The 17,110-nt window shown below is 42.1% G+C and overlaps 2 protein-coding genes across 3 annotated transcripts in view; one reads left to right on the plus strand and one right to left on the minus strand.

Annotated features, from left to right (window-relative positions):
- The window catches only part of spidr (scaffold protein involved in DNA repair), a 34,901-nt gene extending 19,381 nt beyond the window's left edge, over positions 1-15,520 (plus strand). The window contains exons 11-20 of one of the 2 annotated variants that reach the window (XM_083991532.1): positions 2,952-3,110; positions 5,817-5,904; positions 6,989-7,129; positions 7,236-7,295; positions 7,821-8,019; positions 11,685-11,879; positions 13,150-13,243; positions 13,335-13,449; positions 14,432-14,488; positions 14,972-15,520. In XM_083991532.1, coding sequence (XP_083847658.1) covers positions 2,952-3,110; positions 5,817-5,904; positions 6,989-7,129; positions 7,236-7,295; positions 7,821-8,019; positions 11,685-11,879; positions 13,150-13,243; positions 13,335-13,449; positions 14,432-14,488; positions 14,972-15,130 — 1,267 coding nt within the window. In that variant the 3' untranslated portion in view covers positions 15,131-15,520. The remainder of the gene's footprint in view (positions 1-2,951; positions 3,111-5,816; positions 5,905-6,988; positions 7,130-7,235; positions 7,296-7,820; positions 8,020-11,684; positions 11,880-13,149; positions 13,244-13,334; positions 13,450-14,431; positions 14,489-14,971) is intronic. The other variant, XM_083991533.1, reaches the window with a different exon arrangement.
- Positions 15,521-15,598: 78 nt separating this feature from the next.
- On the minus strand, positions 15,599-17,110 carry cebpd (CCAAT enhancer binding protein delta). The gene has a single exon (XM_083991973.1). The coding sequence runs from the start codon at positions 16,859-16,861 to the stop codon at positions 15,938-15,940; it is 924 nt and encodes a 307-aa protein (XP_083848099.1). The 5' UTR covers positions 16,862-17,110; the 3' UTR covers positions 15,599-15,937.

The raw sequence follows: 17,110 nt of genomic DNA on the forward strand, positions 1-17,110 counted from the left end.
CACTTGTATCCCACAAGGAAAATTTTCTCCTCGGGTTACAGCAGAGCAGAGTGACGAAGAGACTCGTGTTTAGGCTGAAATACTTCATGTAAGTGATTGCTGACGGAAAATAGGACTATTTAGGACTTATATTAACAAAAACATTCCACTGATATCTGCTTTAAGGTTGAGCATACTTTAGGGTGGGGCCACTTTGAGTGACAGTCAAGTGAGTTTGCCACAAGTCGGCACGTACCGGACTCTCAGCTCCACAAGTGCGCTTCTTCTTTGCCCAATTTTTGAGTTGGCTCAGAGTTTGGCGGCATTGGGTACGTGCAAGATGGCGGTCCAATCCAACCTTTTAAAAACACTGTGGGTGATGTCACGGAGGCTACATCCAGTCTGTGGCTTCGTCTTTCACTTTCACACTTGTAATTTTGACCTTTTGTATTTTTCGGCAGATGAAGCAGATATGGTTGGTAGGTGGTGGCCGTCGGTTGCATGTGGTGACGTACCGGAGTCTCAGCTCCACGCGTACGATTCCCCTTTCGCCCATTTTTTGGCACAGAGTTGACTCAGTTTGGCGGCGTTGGTTACCGAGAAGAAGATGGCGACAGATAAGTGGCCCAATCTGACCTTTTAAAAACACTCATCAGAAACCTCTGGGTGATGTCATGGAGGCTACATCCAGTCTGTGGCTCCATCTTTCACTGTCACACTTGTAATTTTGTACTCTTGTATTTTTCGGCAGCTGCAGCAGATATGGTTGGTAGGTGGTGGCCGTCAGGTGCATGTGATGACCATCTTGGATTATGAATAGTTTTAGTCTTTGGACATGACTGTAGAAGTTGTTGATGGACTTCTTCTTCTTCTCGTTGTTATTGGTTACAATTTTTTTCTTTTTTTTCCTTTTTTTTCTTGCCTTTAATCGATAGCACAGTCGAGAGAGAGACAGGAAATGGGGAGGCAGAGAGGGGTAATAACATGCAGGAAAGGGCTGCCTGATGCGGGATTCGAACCGGGGCCGCCTGCAGTGAGGACTGTAGCCTCAACATGGGGCGGCTGCTCTACCAAGTGAGGTAAACGCCACCCCATTGGGTACAATTTCAAGTTTCAAGTTCATCAAAGGACTGTAGCTCACTCCTAGTGAAGTCTCGGGTGTTGTCTTTAAAGAATGTGAACACGTTTGACTTTGAAGAGTGACATTGTTTTGAGGCATCTGTTTTTACAACTTTTGTTACGATGTGTCAAAAAAAAAAAAAAGATTCACCGTCGATGTTTTATTTTTTATTATATATTTATTATTATTTTTATGTAAAAAACACCATTCATGTTAACGCGACCCTTTTACACTTTGAACTTTGCACTTGTGTTTACAGACCGTGCCTGAATGTTAAATGTTCCTCGTTGTTTTAATAAGGCGTTGTGTAGGTCTGATTTTGGATTGTGACCTAGGCAAACAACTGGGAATAATCTTGGCTGAAATGTCGGCCTACGCCACCAGAAGTCATGTCAGGAATGTTATTTAGATATCTATTTCCAGGTCTCTCAAAGCAAACACAGACAGACCCCATGTTTACCAACACATGACATTTATAGGCCTATCAGGTGGTTGAAAACAGTCTCAAAATGATCTCGGTGTCTGGGATATGCGCATGCACGCACATGCATGATGGGCACGCTGACGGTCCCCCTCCCTCTTCCCTGTTTATTTCTCCCTCCTCTTCTTCCCTGGACGTTGCTTGTCAAACCAGGGGATATGAACTCCACTGTTTACTCTCAGGGCTTGTACAGGGCCGTGTCTGGGCTTGACTGACTGAGATATTAGAGCCTATAGCAGTTGAAGCTGTGAGCGCTCTGGGAGCAGCAGGGTGAAGGAATACACTGCAGTTTACTGCCTCACAACTTTGTAGGCCAAAGGTCTTTTCTGTCAGCAGTAGCCTGTCAAACCAGCCGCTAGTGTTAACACTTCCAAATGTCATGACTAACCCATAACCCGTGTGTGTTGTTAGTGTGTCATTGGGTGCAAGTGTTTAAAAAAACAACAACAATAATACAGTAGAGTTAGAATAGCATTTTAAATTCAAATACTTGTAGTAACACATTCAAGGATCTCCTCATATATTTATTGTGTATTTTTTAATTGATTAATACTGTGTTACTCGTGAGGGTGCCTTAGAAAATGAATCTTATATACGCCAGAACAAAGGCAACATACAAAGCAAAAAGAAATGTAGTCAGCACAACAAATGTTTCAAGTTCCCCAAAAAACATACAGAGTCAGCTAACTTGTTTGCTGCGCAAATATATATATATTTAACTTTTAATCTGTATAATTATAACCTTTATTATTCAGTGGACTCTCAGGACTTGTCCAGTGATTAAAACCTTGTGGGTAAACTGTTGCTATTTAAAAATTTTCAGTGTATTTAAAGGTCATTATGCAGAATAGTACTATTTTTCTTTCGACAGAAATAATATTCCTACTTTTGTATGTTTGATAACAGAAGGTGCCGTATGAAAACTCATGATACCGTAAATAATGACTCTCAACCTTAAAGCTACCATAGGGGGTTTTTGACCACTCGTAGAGAGAGGGAACAGTCTTCCTACGTGAAGTGAGTAACAGTTTTGTTTGTATTGTGAACCTGCACAAAGACGGAGTTGTTAAAAGACCAGGAAAGACACAGCAAGACTACAAACTAGTAAACAAAGCAGTATTTAAAATAGTCAAAATATTGGTTTTAGCAAATGTTTCATTAGGAAGCAAAATCAACACTGTTGTTATGCCTCGAGGATACACACTTTGCACTTTGCTTAGAAATACGAAATGTAAACAGAAAATCTCATGATTAATAAATGATTAATAGATGCTAATCTTTGGAGTAATGTATCCAATCAGTCTAATTTTGTCTCTGCATGTGGTGTTTAATGATTTATTTCTGTGTGCGTGTGTGTTTATGTTTCCCCAGGCTGTGTGTTCTCGTCCAGGACAGTTGCGGCATGTTCAGCGTGGTCCAGCTGCACCTTCTGCCCTGCAAGGACGACCTCATCCACTACTGCCACGAGTGGCAGGGGAAGACTTGTGTGTTAAGAGGCATTAAAGTGGTGCAGCGGGTCACTCGAGAAAGGTGAGACCCCTCACAATCCTGTGTACTTATCCCTCCATGCTGAATGAGGATAGCTTTTCTCCTGCGCTTCAGTCCAGAGCCATAGGTAAACTTCAACCTGCGACAAATACCTAATCATGATACGGGTTTCTTCCATGTCACAGGTTATCTTATCTTGCCCTTTTGCCATCCAGGACAACAGCCCTGGGTAAATAACTGTGATAGAAACTAGCGTGTGGACCTCAAATGAAACCATCGCCCACATGTGGACTCTGCCTTTGGTGCCTTCTGTTGTGAATTTCAATTATCTTAAACCACAAGCAAATCACCCATTTTTATCCTTGAATGCCCCTCTGTAAACTTTACCAACCACACTGACAACACAATGAGAATTCAGTGTTTGCAGCTCATTATGCTGTCCTGCCAGCACTGCCACTGTGTTTACATGTAAAGTGATACCGAGGTGCAAGCTCTGTGTCCCTTGTGAGTTTCCATATTCAAGGTCCCAGATTAGAAGCAGTTAGAAGAAGAGCCATGGGAACATTTAGAAACAGGCTGGGGGCATGTTTACATCCTCAGTATTTTCAATGCTATAATGTCTCTGGAGGTTGTCTGTGGCCACGCTGTGATGGATGGACTATCTTCAGGGCTCACACATGGGCTGTCGCATTAGTTCAAGTGGAAAAACACGTGGACTTGGTTGGAGTAAACCAGACATTTTTCCCCAGTTTCTCAGAAACAACTGGACCTCTAAGCATATACTAATAATTCATACCTTAAACGGATAGTTTGACATTTTGGGAATTTTTATTTATTTGTTTTCCAGGCAAGAGTAAGATGAGAGGCTTGATACTACCACAGTGTCTGTTTGTCAAATATGAATCTACAGCCAGCAGAAGGCTAGCTCAGCTTAGCAGAAAGACTAAGGTAATAAAAAATAAAAAAACATTGTACATTGCCAAAAAAAAAAAGCAATGCAGTTAAATATTGTGACTTGATTGTTCATGACTGTCGTCATAACTTTCCAAAGAAGCGGATTAAAAATCCTGCCTAAATTGCTGTGCAGGTAGTTTGGTGTCACATGAGCCTCAAAAGTCAAAGCAAACTCCCTGGATTGCATTTCTTCCCGTGTACTTGAGGTAACATGACACAGACAGCACAGCTCCCTGAGGTTGCTTTTACATCAAATGCCTGTTGAAATTCCTTTATTGACCTCACACTCATAACAAGACTTGACAATGTCACTGCACCCAGCCAAGAAAATGGTAATACTAATTGATCTGAAGCAGATGAAGTGGATTTGAGGATTTCCTCAGAACAGAGCAAGAATCAGTGTCTTCCCCTGTTTCCAGTTTTTATGCTAAGCTAAGCTAACCGTCTGCGGACTGCAGCTTTGTGCAGATGATTTAAAAATTCAAATTCAAAAATCAAAACAAAAAAAAGGTGCAAAGATTGTACAGGGGGTTCATAACCAAAAGATACAGAAACATTACACAAGAAGAATCTTATAAAGAGCTATTGGTTATTAAAACTCGATCAGTTCATTAACTAAACAAAAATAAGACTACTAAATAAAACTTTCAAGTTAAAAATGTGAAACAAAACTCTCTGACTCCTCCTTCACAAATACTGGTGTTACTACTTTTCCCTCATCCCGTGCAGCTCACAGCTGAATATCTTTGTTTCTAAACAAAAGATTAGAAGCCACTCCGTAACTTGTTGGTAGTGTGCTCTGTCAACATTACTATTATGAGAAGGAGTGACTTTAACAGGAAGTTGCATACTCCTGGACATGTGCCAACTAAATAAAGATAAAATGTTGAACCTGTAAGGATGGCGGGTGAGACTTTAAGATAACTAACCAGCTTAAACTGCAGCTTAAAGCAGCAAAACTAAATGAACATAAACGTTCTTTAAGCAAGTGAACAAGCTCGGTGTCAAATCAAAATGCCTCGAGTGAGTGCTGTTAGTTTGTCGTTACTCATCCTCGAGCAGGCCTCACTGGACTTGAATGGTCTGCAGAACCGGTTCCACACAAAGAAACCCTGTGATTACAGGCTGACTAACAGGTTGTTAACCACTGGCTGATATGACAGCGCCCACATGGATGAATAAGTAACACTGGCTGGCCACCCTCAACTCAACAAGTCCTTAGTAGAAGAAACATACAATGAAACAGGAGATTGATGTTTCCTGTCAAGGTTGCACCAGTTTTGCTCTGTCCCTTCTCTAACGTTTGAATCCTTCTGACCAGTACCTGTTTGACGTGAATGTAATGCCTTGAGTGCCTGAGTATTATCTGTCATTACTGAGATTAAGGTTGTGTTGAGAGAAGCTAAATGTTATGAATCAAGCACTAGAGAAGCGGACGTTTGAAATCGCTTTTTTCCCCCCTCTCTAAATGTTGTTAGTTTTGTAGCACAATAATAATGTGATTTACACTGGGTGTGAACTCTTTTCCCACCCTTCAGAATCTCTGAACCTGCTTGTGAAAACAGTTTTTGTGTGTATCTGCTCTGCCAGTCCAAGCATGTTCTCTGTTAATTCTAGGTGACGTTAGTACGAGCTCTGTCTTAACAGATTCATGTTTCACTGGGAGTGAAACTGGCGGTAAACACTCGGTCTTCTCACTGAAGTCACTTATTCACCAGTTTCTCTTTATTCCCCACCCCCCATCCACTTTTTAGTGCCTTACTCTTTTGCCCATTTTTTTTGTTTCACTCTCAGGCGCACCAGGCTTTTCAGCCTGATCGACAGTCTGTGCCCTCAAGTGATGCCTGTCAAAGATCATGGAGACACTCCAGACATATCAAGTGTAAGTTCTGGCTACAGCAGATATTTGTGCTTTTCCCAAAGAGAGGCCTTGGTTTGGAAATATTCACATTTATAATATGACACTGATTCATGCTGATTTATTTTCTCGAGTAACTGTCACATGAAACATAATTTGGTCTATAAAATTTAAGAAAATCAAACTCATGATGAATTTATTAGCCCAACAGTTTGGTATTCAAATTCTTTTTGACTGATTGATGCGATACTGATTTGTGTGAGGGTTTTCTGTTCTTATACGACACTGTAAACCGAATGTCTTTGTTTTTTAGGTGGGACAGAACAAGTCATTTGAAAAGATGAGAAAAAGCTTGAGAAAATAATGACATCTTTGACCAAACTATTATTCATTTATCTTCTAAATGTATTTAGTTTATCATGTTTGTCAGAGAGAGAAAAAAGAAAAGCAAATCATGAATTTAGTATAGGAGATATTTTTCTATCACTTTGACTAATTGATCTCATAATCACATCAGATCTGACAGGAAAGTTGCTATATTCATTTCAATAAGGGTCACCACCAGTGTGCACAACGTAACAGTGTCTGGAACCAGGCCAACGTTGTGCCTATCTTACTTTTTATTTTAGTAGTGGAATAAATGCACCATTGCTGCAAATGCGCAAAGATAACAGGTAAAAAGTAAAGAGCTGGAAAGTGAGCTGGCCCTCAGACCTCAGTGTACTGCAACTTGCACAACACGTGCAAAAAAAACAGAACAATATACATGTGCAGCATTTGGGGAAAAGTGCTTAGATCTGCAGATTTTCAAAGCAGTTTTTTTTTAAAGAAGTGGAAAGTTTTTTGGCCCTGAGAACTCAATGCATTTTAAGAAAGCACATGCTAATAGTCAAATGAGGAAAATGTCTGAACCTGCAGAATTCAACATAAGCAGTGTAAAGAAACATGCTGCAAAATACAATTCCACATATATGGAGAAAACATGTTTGCAGGTTCTTTTAAGCTGCTGCATGTTGAGCTGAAGATCTGAGGCTGTTTGGCCGACAATGCAGTGATGCAAATGTTGGAATCGGTGTATTTATCTTAACAAAGTGTCCTTTGATTACAGGAGGGCAGACCTGCAGGTCCTGCTCTGAGTTTCTGCTACTTACTCTCAGGTCAGGAGAGCTCAGTCCAAACCACAGAGGAGCAGACTTTGTCCGCTCTGTACGTTCCCCCAAGTGGACAAACCTTACGAGACGTACTGCAGGTGAACAGTTTCTCACAGCACATGTACAAACTTAAAAAATGTGCTGCAGATTGAGATTGCTTATCTTCAGTGGTTCGATTTCAAACCGTTTATTTTTCTTTTTCAGATTGAGATGAAAACCTGCCGGTGCAGTTTTGTCGCCACAGTTTTACACAAAAGAATGCAGGTACTATCTTTCTGCCTTACACTGGATTTTATATGACTTTAGTCCAAATGAGCAGCAGAGTAAACATTGTTGGTTCAAATGATCTCAAAGGGATGGCTGCGGAGCCCCACAACACACAAACTGATAAAACCTCAGCTCTGACGTCGGCAGCTGCGTTCGTATCACTGTGTGTGTGACTATCTGTGTCAGGCCCGGGCGTTCTTTAACATTGATTGGTTCGACCTTTAAACTTTGACCAAGATGAGATAGCAGCTCAGAACAAACTGTTGGACTTTGCCACATGCTCACACCACTGAAACACAGTCACCCTCTTTAATGTTGTTGCACTGTAGTGAACCGGCATTGTGTGCGGCGCGTTGAATGAATGATCTCATCAGAGCTGTTTTCAGAAATGACAGCTCGCATCCCATTTGTGCTTTGTAAGCTTTTATTATGTAATGTTTCCTTTAAATTCTCCCTTTCTAGGTCAGGAGTGGTTTCTAAGTAATTCTCAAGTCATTGCCTGCCTTTCTTTTTCGTCTTCAGAGCACCGATTTAGGCCAGGGTGAGGTGTGGTTGGTGCTCACAGACCCCAGCCTTCAGGAGGAGCAGGCTGAACGACCATGCAGGCGAACAGTGGCCCTGTGTGTGAGCACTTCCTGTGTGCTCACTTCCTCTGTCCTCGAAGCACTACGCTCCCCCAGTGCATGCCGCATGTCGTTCAGAGATGCCATCAAAGAACATGGTAAATGGTGACCTGACATGCTATTTCTATTTTTATAGGGCTGTGTGCACTAGTCAGGTATAGGCCTGGGGCACATTGTACTTTATACCTCTACTCCCCAACATTTACTCCACTGCTGCATGCATCCAACAGCTGGGCTTAGTCACTTGCAGCTAAATAAAAGTGCCAAAATATAATCAGTAAAAGTTTGTGCAGTAAAATGCTCCCTTTGAGTGGTATGTTGCTTTATTATTTTGTGATACCTGGTGCATCAGGGTGTAAGCTGTATTTTACTGATGTAGCTGCTGAGGGTGGAGCTAGTTTGTAATATTGTAATACACAGTTCCTAACAGAGAGGTTGGGCCCCTCCAAATGGTCTCCAGTTATTTAGCTTTTTTTTTTTTTTTTTTTTTTAACTTTTCTCCAAGCTTTGTTTTCTTCTAGTGAAACATCGAATCATTTGAACTGAATTGAAATGAAACAATGTGAGAAGTGTGAGGGTTAGGTTAACACACAGAGAGGTCACACAGAAATACGATACAAAATGTAGTTAAACTCAGCATTGAGTTGTGTAAACAGAGCAGGCGTCAGTAGACTGTGCAAGGTGTGGACGGGTGTGAGCGTGGCGTGTTGCGTGGTGTGGCAAACCAGAAAGGATGTAAGTTTGTCTACCTGAAGGGGAAAAACAGAGCAGAACAAAAACGACAGAGTGAGGGGGCTGTTGGCAACATCTGAAACTTCAAATAGAAAAGTACCTCAAAGTTTGTACTGAAGTGCAGTACTTCAGGAAAATAACTTGCTTATGTTCCTTGGTAGTTGGCAGTTCAAAAGTTCACATAAAAAAAACATATGATAAACTTATACAATAAAGATTGAACCAGCATTTCACATCCGTCATAAAAAAGTCAGAAAGACATTTGAATGGAGCCTTTTGTCACGTCTCAGATGTTCCACCAAAGAGACATTTCTCTTCTAAACTTCTCACATGGTTTTGTTTAAAGAACACTTCAAGGCCCAAAGAGGTAAAATTATCCAATATTTGACGAATAAATCATAGACAAGAGAATACTCCAAAAATACGGATACACGTTTGTGTAGCTGAACTAATGTATTTTTCTTCTGTCCTACTACATTAATCATCACAACCCATCACATTTATTTGGAAAAGGCCGAGAAGCACTGGCTTAATCTCCCCAGCATTATATTAAGTATTAAAAACTAACTGCACCCCGGCCAGATACTACATTAAAATGCTGCTTTACACACTGATGCCTCAGTACTAATAATCAAATGTCATATCCAGTAATACATCACACACAGGGGTCTGTTTATCTTCAGGTACTTTAAAGTATATTTTGCTGAGTACTGTACATCTTGTACTTCAAGGGGAACTCCACTGATTTTACCCATCAGTATTTACAGGTGTTGGCAAGTTTTTGACACTAAGAGTAAGAGTAAGAAATTTCTAAGAAATTTGCTTCTTAGAAATGTTTTTTTTTTGTCTTGTATTGAAACTTGCCCAGTGGTACCCAGATATTTTCCATTAGTCATACAGTAGAAATACTCCAATACAAGTAAAAGTCAACATTTTACCTCTAAAAGAACTAATGATGCAGAATGATCACCTTTTAGTGTATTATCAACAGCAAAACTGACTCCACTCCTGACCAGTGTCACAAAAATGTTAAGTCATTATGAATCCTATCCATCCAATACAGTTTTGTTTGTTTTAGCTTATCTGAGCAATACAACTATAATGAAGTCAATGTTTAAGAACCAGTTGCACCAGTAGTCAGTGCACCTTTAATCTGCCACCTTTGATGGCAGATCTGATCCTCATGGGAAGTAGCGACACAGGTCAAAACAATGGAAAATTCCCCTCCTGCCAAGTTTCTTGAGACTGGGAGCTATCTTTTTGTAAAGTATTCGGTTATTGCAAATTTGGTTTCACGGTACCATCTGTAAATATCATCTTTCCCTCTCCACCTTTTGCACTCAAGCAGCCTCACATCAGTACACTCATCACACCTCACGGCTGGCACCAGATAGTCACCGTGGTGACTCTCAGTCCGCGCCAAACATGCTGGACCCCATGTGATCCAAACAAATTTATTTTTGTTTTCATCTGACCAAAGAGTGTGCTGCCAGCACTCATCAGGATTCTTTTCATGGCATTTGGCAACGTTTAATCTTGGAGTTTGGTGCCGTTTCTGTAATGGTTTTCTGCTTGGACCCCGTCTGTAGAGGTCGACTTCATCAACATCCTTCACACTGACCGGCCGCTGAAACACCTGCTCCCACACACTGTTTTTCAATGCAGGATTGTGTAGTAAACTGTATGTGGCCTATACTCCCTCACACCGCTGCTGCTCTGTTTCAGATTGTGTTCGCTTTGACGCTGATGATCTCGTACGCTCTCCCATATTCATAAAGTCTCACAGTCGGGTCTCTTACTTGCTCAGGAAGCTCCTCACCACATGGAGCCATGTTGCTGTAGACTCAACCCATGTCAAAACTGAGCAAGCCGCGATGTTCACAGTTAATTCCATAACCTTGTTTATGCAATCGATCTTAATTGTGAAATCACAAGTTAAGGGCGCTCTGATTGATTCAAATGATTTTCATAAAAAATAGATGATATTGGGGCATCGTTTAGCTCGGCTGGTAGAGCAGGCGCCCCATATGCAGAGGCAATAGTCCTCACTGCAGCCGGCCCTGTATCCTGACTCGGGCGACCCTTTGCTGCATGTCATTCCCCCTCTCTTTGCCTCCCCATTTCCACTACGACACTATCGATTAAAGGCAAAAAGCCCCAAAAATATACTTAAAGCCCCGGTACAGAGTTTTTAACTGGATACGCAAAAGTCTCTGGTTTCTGCTGATGTGTCTCTGTTACCTGCAACAGTAAATGAGCCCATCAGTGTGAAGATACGCTATTTCTAAGTAGTCTTAATTCTATACCTCTGGAAGGCATGGTCGGGTACAAATAGATACATTACCTCATCCATACGCACGCTGCAGATAGCTTTTTGTTTATGGTTTTCAAAGCAAATTCCGTCTTCTTTCCGACGTTTCCAAAACAAATCTACATGCGCCGGCCAGACAAACGTCTTCACAGTGGGAAATGCAGTCTTCATTCCGGCAAAACACCACCGCTTTCGTCCACAGGGGCCGCCAAAATCAATGCTATATGAAAAGTCTGTACAGGGGCTTTAAAAAAACAAAAGATGATATTTAGGTCAACAGTAATGCGTAGGGTTACCGATCGCCTGTGGTCAATACTTTTATTTTGAAGTGTGTGACACTCCACTATCCATAGCACCATTTGCAATACATGACATAAATGATCTGTATCAGATATGGATCGGCCAGTCACGCATGTAGATGACTGGTATCGGTGGCAGAAACAAAATAAAACATGATGATCACAGAATCCATAACGGGTTACACTCACTTTTATTGCATTGAGCTTGAACTCCAATTTGTAAAGCTATAGTGGAATCTAATATTAAGAAGAAAAAATTAAACATAGTTGAGTACAAATGCCTCAAATCCACTAAAGTGCAGTACTTGAGTGAATGGACTACATGAATGAAATGATCTGTGCTCCTTCCTCCACTTCTGAGTGAGGTCAGTGCTCTATATTGTTACTGTACTTTTCATCTAATTTAAATGTCAATGTGTAGGTGTCCTCCTGTGTGTGGAGCAGTCTGTTGTTGAGGTGTGCCCCGCTGAGCCTGAAGACCACCTCCGGTCCACAACCAGGCCAGACTCGCTCTCACAGTCGCTGACCGAGACTCAGGCCAAGACCCTGCCCCAACCTGTGACACTGGATCCGCTGAGCCTGGAGACCACACCCAACTCCCTCTGTACTCTCACAGGTCAGTTTCCCCCCCCCCTCTCTCTCACAGTTGTCCTGTGGTTTTCATGTAACTCGCCTCATATGAAGCGATTCCTGCAGAACATGCCCAGTGTTTTCTCAGGAGAAGAAAACCACTTGTTTTTTTCATATATAAGTTTACAGCTCAGCAAGAGGCCTTGATGTGGCTTCACTGCCTCTCTTTCTTCTGTTTCTTATTCTCTGTCCTCAGGCTGTCATTGTTTGAGACCTTACGGAATGAAAACACATGAAATATTGTTGCATTCATGTCAATTCCCATGTCAGTTTCGGTGAAATTAAGATGCCTGTCGCCTTTAAGTTTCGCTTGAGGCTGGCATGATCTTCCAGTAAGTCTCTTTTGCGTACAAGCAGTGTTGTTTCTTTACATTCTGTAAGCTTTTTTGGTGTTTGCTAACATTAAAATTGATTTTCCACAGCTTCATGTTGAAGAAAAGTAACATTTTGCAGTCTTTAATTAAGACCTGACTCAATGCATTTGCTGCTTATTATCTCATTTGCTCCAGACAACAGTTAAAAGGTCCTCATGACGTATGGATTTCTTTCTTAAAATTCTTTGAAGCTTTGCAATTATGTAAATATGGTGCAGAGAAGAGCAGTCTGTGTCAGATAATAATCTGCATCTGTCGACTTTGTGTCGCAGTTAAGGGCAAAGATCAAACTGTGAACCCTCTTGGTTCTGGCTCCTCTGGCTTGTACATGTTTGGTCAGGTGGCTGAAAAAAAATAAAACAAACATATTATCTTTTGCACTCGTGTGCAAATAGTGTCTTCTGGAAATTACCAGTGGAAAAAGCCTCAGAGCAGAAAGCACAACAACCTGATAATCGGTCTTAAATTCAGTATCTTATTTAAGGTCCAATATTTTGGGAGAGCGGCTCTGGTTGTCAAGTGACATGTTGTTCAGGCAAGGACACAAACATTGTCGCTACATTTATCACCGCAATCTCAGATAAAAATGAAAGAGATGTCTTTTTTTTTTATCTCTCACACCCCGTCAGAAACATAGACACACACACTGAAACCTATGCGTAGATCATTTATCTGTTTCTTCGAGTTAGTCTTCAACGTCAGTGTTTTTCCTTTGGCGTTCACTCGTCGAAAGCAGCACAAGGTGTACATAAATTGTGAAGAAAAATAAGCATATTTTCACTAAAAATAAAGTTAAGTCATTTAGGAAAGTTTGTATAGATGTTTCCCAGAGGTGATTTTTGTATATAAACTTTTTATTGACAGATTTATTTATAATTGTAGGCGTGATAGTTGGTGTGGATGAGAACACGGCTTATTCCTGGCCTGCCTGCAACCACTGTGGAAGTGACAACTTAGAGCTGTTAGCTGAGGGGCCGTAAGTTTTCAGAATTACTCACAATACCTTAAGATTAATCATTGCGTCAAATCTACACTTTGTATTTTGATGGTTTGTTTTCGTTTCACAGCCGAAGCTTCCGCTGTGTGTCTTGTAAATCGGCAGTGGACGAGCCAGACACAAAGATTCAACTGGAAGTGTTTCTGAGTTCTTCTTCATTAAGTGATTGCACTTTAAAGGTTAAGGTGAGAACACTGATTTGTTTGTTTTTTTACATTACACTCCAGCACCTTATGAACGTTGGAGAGATAATCAATTATCACTTTTGTTGAATTTTGTGTGAGATACATCTGAGTTGGATGAGAAGATTGACATCACTCATATCTGAACATTAAATACAAAGCTACTGCAAGAAGATAGTTAACTTAGCATAAAGACTGGGAAACATGGCTCTCTATGAAGGTAACAAAACCCACCTACCAGCATCTCTGGAGCCCTCTGTCTAACATATAATGGTTTATTTAATGTGACATTTTCAAAGGGGGTTGTATTGCACTATTTCTTAGCTAAGACCAGTGACTTCCTGCAGTCTGTTTCTTGAGGTGTTTGCGGCAGTGACATATTCTGAAACAAACGCCTGTTTCAGACTACTTTACATTTTCGTAGAGAGAGAGAGAGAGAGAGAGAGATAGATACAGGCCAACCGTTTCCCTGTTTTCAGAGTTTATGCTGAGCTAAGCTATCCACTAACCTATTCCTCACTCAAACTTACATAACATAAGGAAACAAGAGAAATGTTATTTTTTCTATATAGGAAGTATGACAGTATGAGGAGCAGTGGGTGGGAGGGTGGTGCAGAGAGTTGTTGAATTCTCTCCTGGACTCACTGATGAGACTTTTATTGACTTGTAAAGATAAATATCAACATTCAGCACATAAAAAAACTAAAGAATTCAAGTCCTTCACTGTAGGTGCGTCTGCATAATGCTCCTTTTTATTATTACAGAATACCTTGTGTGACATTGTAATCAGAAAACGTAACTGAGCCAAACTGATAAAATTATCAGCGTTTTTCTTATCAGCAATCTGATATGGTGACCCCCTCTATCAATCTGTTACTCACCAGAGAGCACAGTATGTTTGGTTCAGCATTAAAGCTTTATTACAGCATTAAGGCGATAATTAAATTGGCATTAATGGCTCCACACCTTCTGATCTCGCCGACAGCTGCAGAAGAAGACAATCATGTCCATTCTGAACACCACAGCACTGCAGGGTAATGAGGTAGGTGTGCTTTTATAAACTGTTACATAACACTGGGCTGAGCTTCTTTGTGTCTACAGTTTGTATCTCATTAAAGATATAAAAAAAAAATGATTGAAAACTAAACTGCAGTTTAATCAACGTTAAATGGTTGTTAGTTGTGGCCTTAAGTTGCAAAGAAGGGAGCAATGGTTTTACTCAGGGGAGCTCATGACAGCTGAATAAATTCCAAAATCAACAGAATTAATGCTGACCAATGTCGAGTGCAAAGGTCAGGGCCCTAAGTGCACTCATGTTTTTGCAACCACAGCAACTCCATTAGATTTGAATTGACTGATAAATACTTGGGCTTTTTTTTTTAATGAGCAGCTGCAATGGAATTAACTATTTGAAGTGGAGATACATTTCTTTTTCAGCCTGAACTGGTCCAAACAAGTTATAAATAAGGTGTGAACTGGTGTGCCTCGGCGTGCCAGGTGTGAGGTTTGTTTTTGATGGACCAAGTGTCTCAGTTCCCAGGTTACGATGTGGAGAATGTCCTGGGAAAAGAGGTGGGCCCCCTCGCCGTTTACGTCCGAGTCGTCACCAGGAAACCTGCCCCCTGGATTGGCCTGGAAGAAATCTGCCTCTAAAAGAAAAAAATCCGTCAGGGCAATTAGCTAATGATATCAATCCTGGCCCCAAGGATCCGCAGACACACCGAGGCCTTGGTCTGAGCCAGTTTAGCCTGCTCTCCTCCCCTCTGAAGGCCTCCCTGACAGCTTGTGGCTGTGCTGAAGTGAACCGGCTGCAAGAAGACAAGGTCTTGTTTGTGTTAATGATATGTGATCCTGTGCACCAGGAGTTGACAGCCCAAGGGTAGACCAGAGGCATGCAGTGTCTGTCAAAGCAGCCCACGTGGTTCATCAACTTGGATGTGACTTTCAGAGGAGAACTTTTTTTTAGTGTGAACACATTTGTAAATCTTTTTCCCCCCCAACAAGCTATCTACCTCTGTATTAAAGATTACTGACACTGTGTCAATAAATGTATTTTTGCTGACTCTACTTTCTATTTCCTGTTTCACTTCTGACTTCTTGTGAGAAAACACTCCAACTCTTCTGCAAGGACTTACTCACACACACCAGACAGTTTCTGCACCTTTTCCACGTTTTTATTGGAGATTCCATAAACAAAAATGGTTTTCAAGGTTTCATACAAACTATATAAAAGATCATGCTCTGGCTCTTATACAAAGTTTGGAATTATAAAACATGTACCATATCAGGTATAACATCATATCATATATAAATGCAGTGGTAGAATAATTTAATACAGATAAAAATCCCACAAAAAAATATGGCAGCAACATCATATATTTTCCAGTGCCATTATGGTAAGCTTAAAATACATCTGGTACAGATGGTAAAGAAAACGAAAGTCTCTTGAGGTATGTTTCCTAAATGCTCAGTTCATAGAAGAGTTCATTTGTCACCGGCTCTCTACACTCGTGGAGAGCGCGGCGAAGGAGGGGTTGGGTATCTGCTTGAAGAAATCTCTGAGGCCAGTGAGCTCTCTGGTTAGCTGCTCGATAGTTTTGTGGAGCCTGTCGTTTTCAGAGCCCAGTTCAAGCAGCTTCTGCTGCATATCCATGTTGCGCCTCTTGGCTTTATCCCTGCTTTTCCTCACTGCTATGTTATTCCTCTCTCGCCTCTGTCGGTACTCCATGCTGTACCTGTCCACCGACTTCTTGCCCTTCTCCTTCCCGACTTTCCTCGGGGAGGACTTGGCCGAGCTGGCGGCGGACACGGGCTCCGGGGTGGTGGGAGGTGTCGGCTGACCCGTGGTGAGGCTCACGGAGGTCTGGGCGCAGGTCTCGATCTGGGACGGGAGGGACGAGGACATGTCGCTGTCACTCCAGTCGGACTCTTGTTTGATGGGCGCGCTGAACGCCCCCCTCTCCAGCCCGCTGTCCGCCTTCCTCTGCTCCGCTGTGTACACGGCTGACAGCTGCTGATGTTGTTGCTGCTGCTGCTGCTGCTGCTGCTGCACGCCGCAGGCTTGCACCGAGCTCTGCATGTTGTAGAAATCCGCCTTCTCCTGCTTCACGGTGTTGAACAGGTCGAGGAAGAGCTCGTCGTTGCACAGCTCCAGGTTTGGCACGGCTGTCATCGACTCGATGTACTGGCTGAAGTCGATGGCGCTCTCGTCGTCGTACATGGCAGGGGCGGTGCTCAGCTCCACCATGGTGCCGTCCTCGCCCGCTCCGCCGTCGCTCCTGCTGCCCGGCTTGCACACCCCCTGCTGCGGGCCGCCCAGCTTGGTGCTCTCGTAGAAGTTAGCAGGCTCCATCGCCCAACTCATGTTGCATTGTGGGGACACGCAGTGGGAGTCCAGGCTGTATATGTCACACATGAACTCTGGTGGCTCGGTCCACGTGGGTTTAGGGAGAGAAATAAAGTAGTTTTTTCTCTTGTGACTCTTTGGATGTGACAGCTGTCTGCTGCACAGTGACCTGCAGTGGTTTCTCTTCCTCTGCAGGCGCCTCGCTCCCTCTGTGTAAAAAAACTTTCTTATTTGGCTTTTTATCCCTGGGCGCTGCCTGTCAGGCTCCTGTCACTAAGGATGCTCACACACTTCTTGTCACTCCTCTGAGGCATCGTT

The sequence above is a fragment of the Trachurus trachurus genome (assembly GCF_905171665.1).
Source record: "Trachurus trachurus genome assembly, chromosome: 17".
Taxonomy (NCBI): domain Eukaryota; kingdom Metazoa; phylum Chordata; class Actinopteri; order Carangiformes; family Carangidae; genus Trachurus; species Trachurus trachurus.

What these genes read in the sequence shown, in the direction of transcription:
- cebpd (XM_083991973.1), bottom strand. Translation starts at nt 16,861, where the DNA reads ATGTGTGACATATACAGCCTGGACTCCCACTGCGTGTCCCCACAATGC.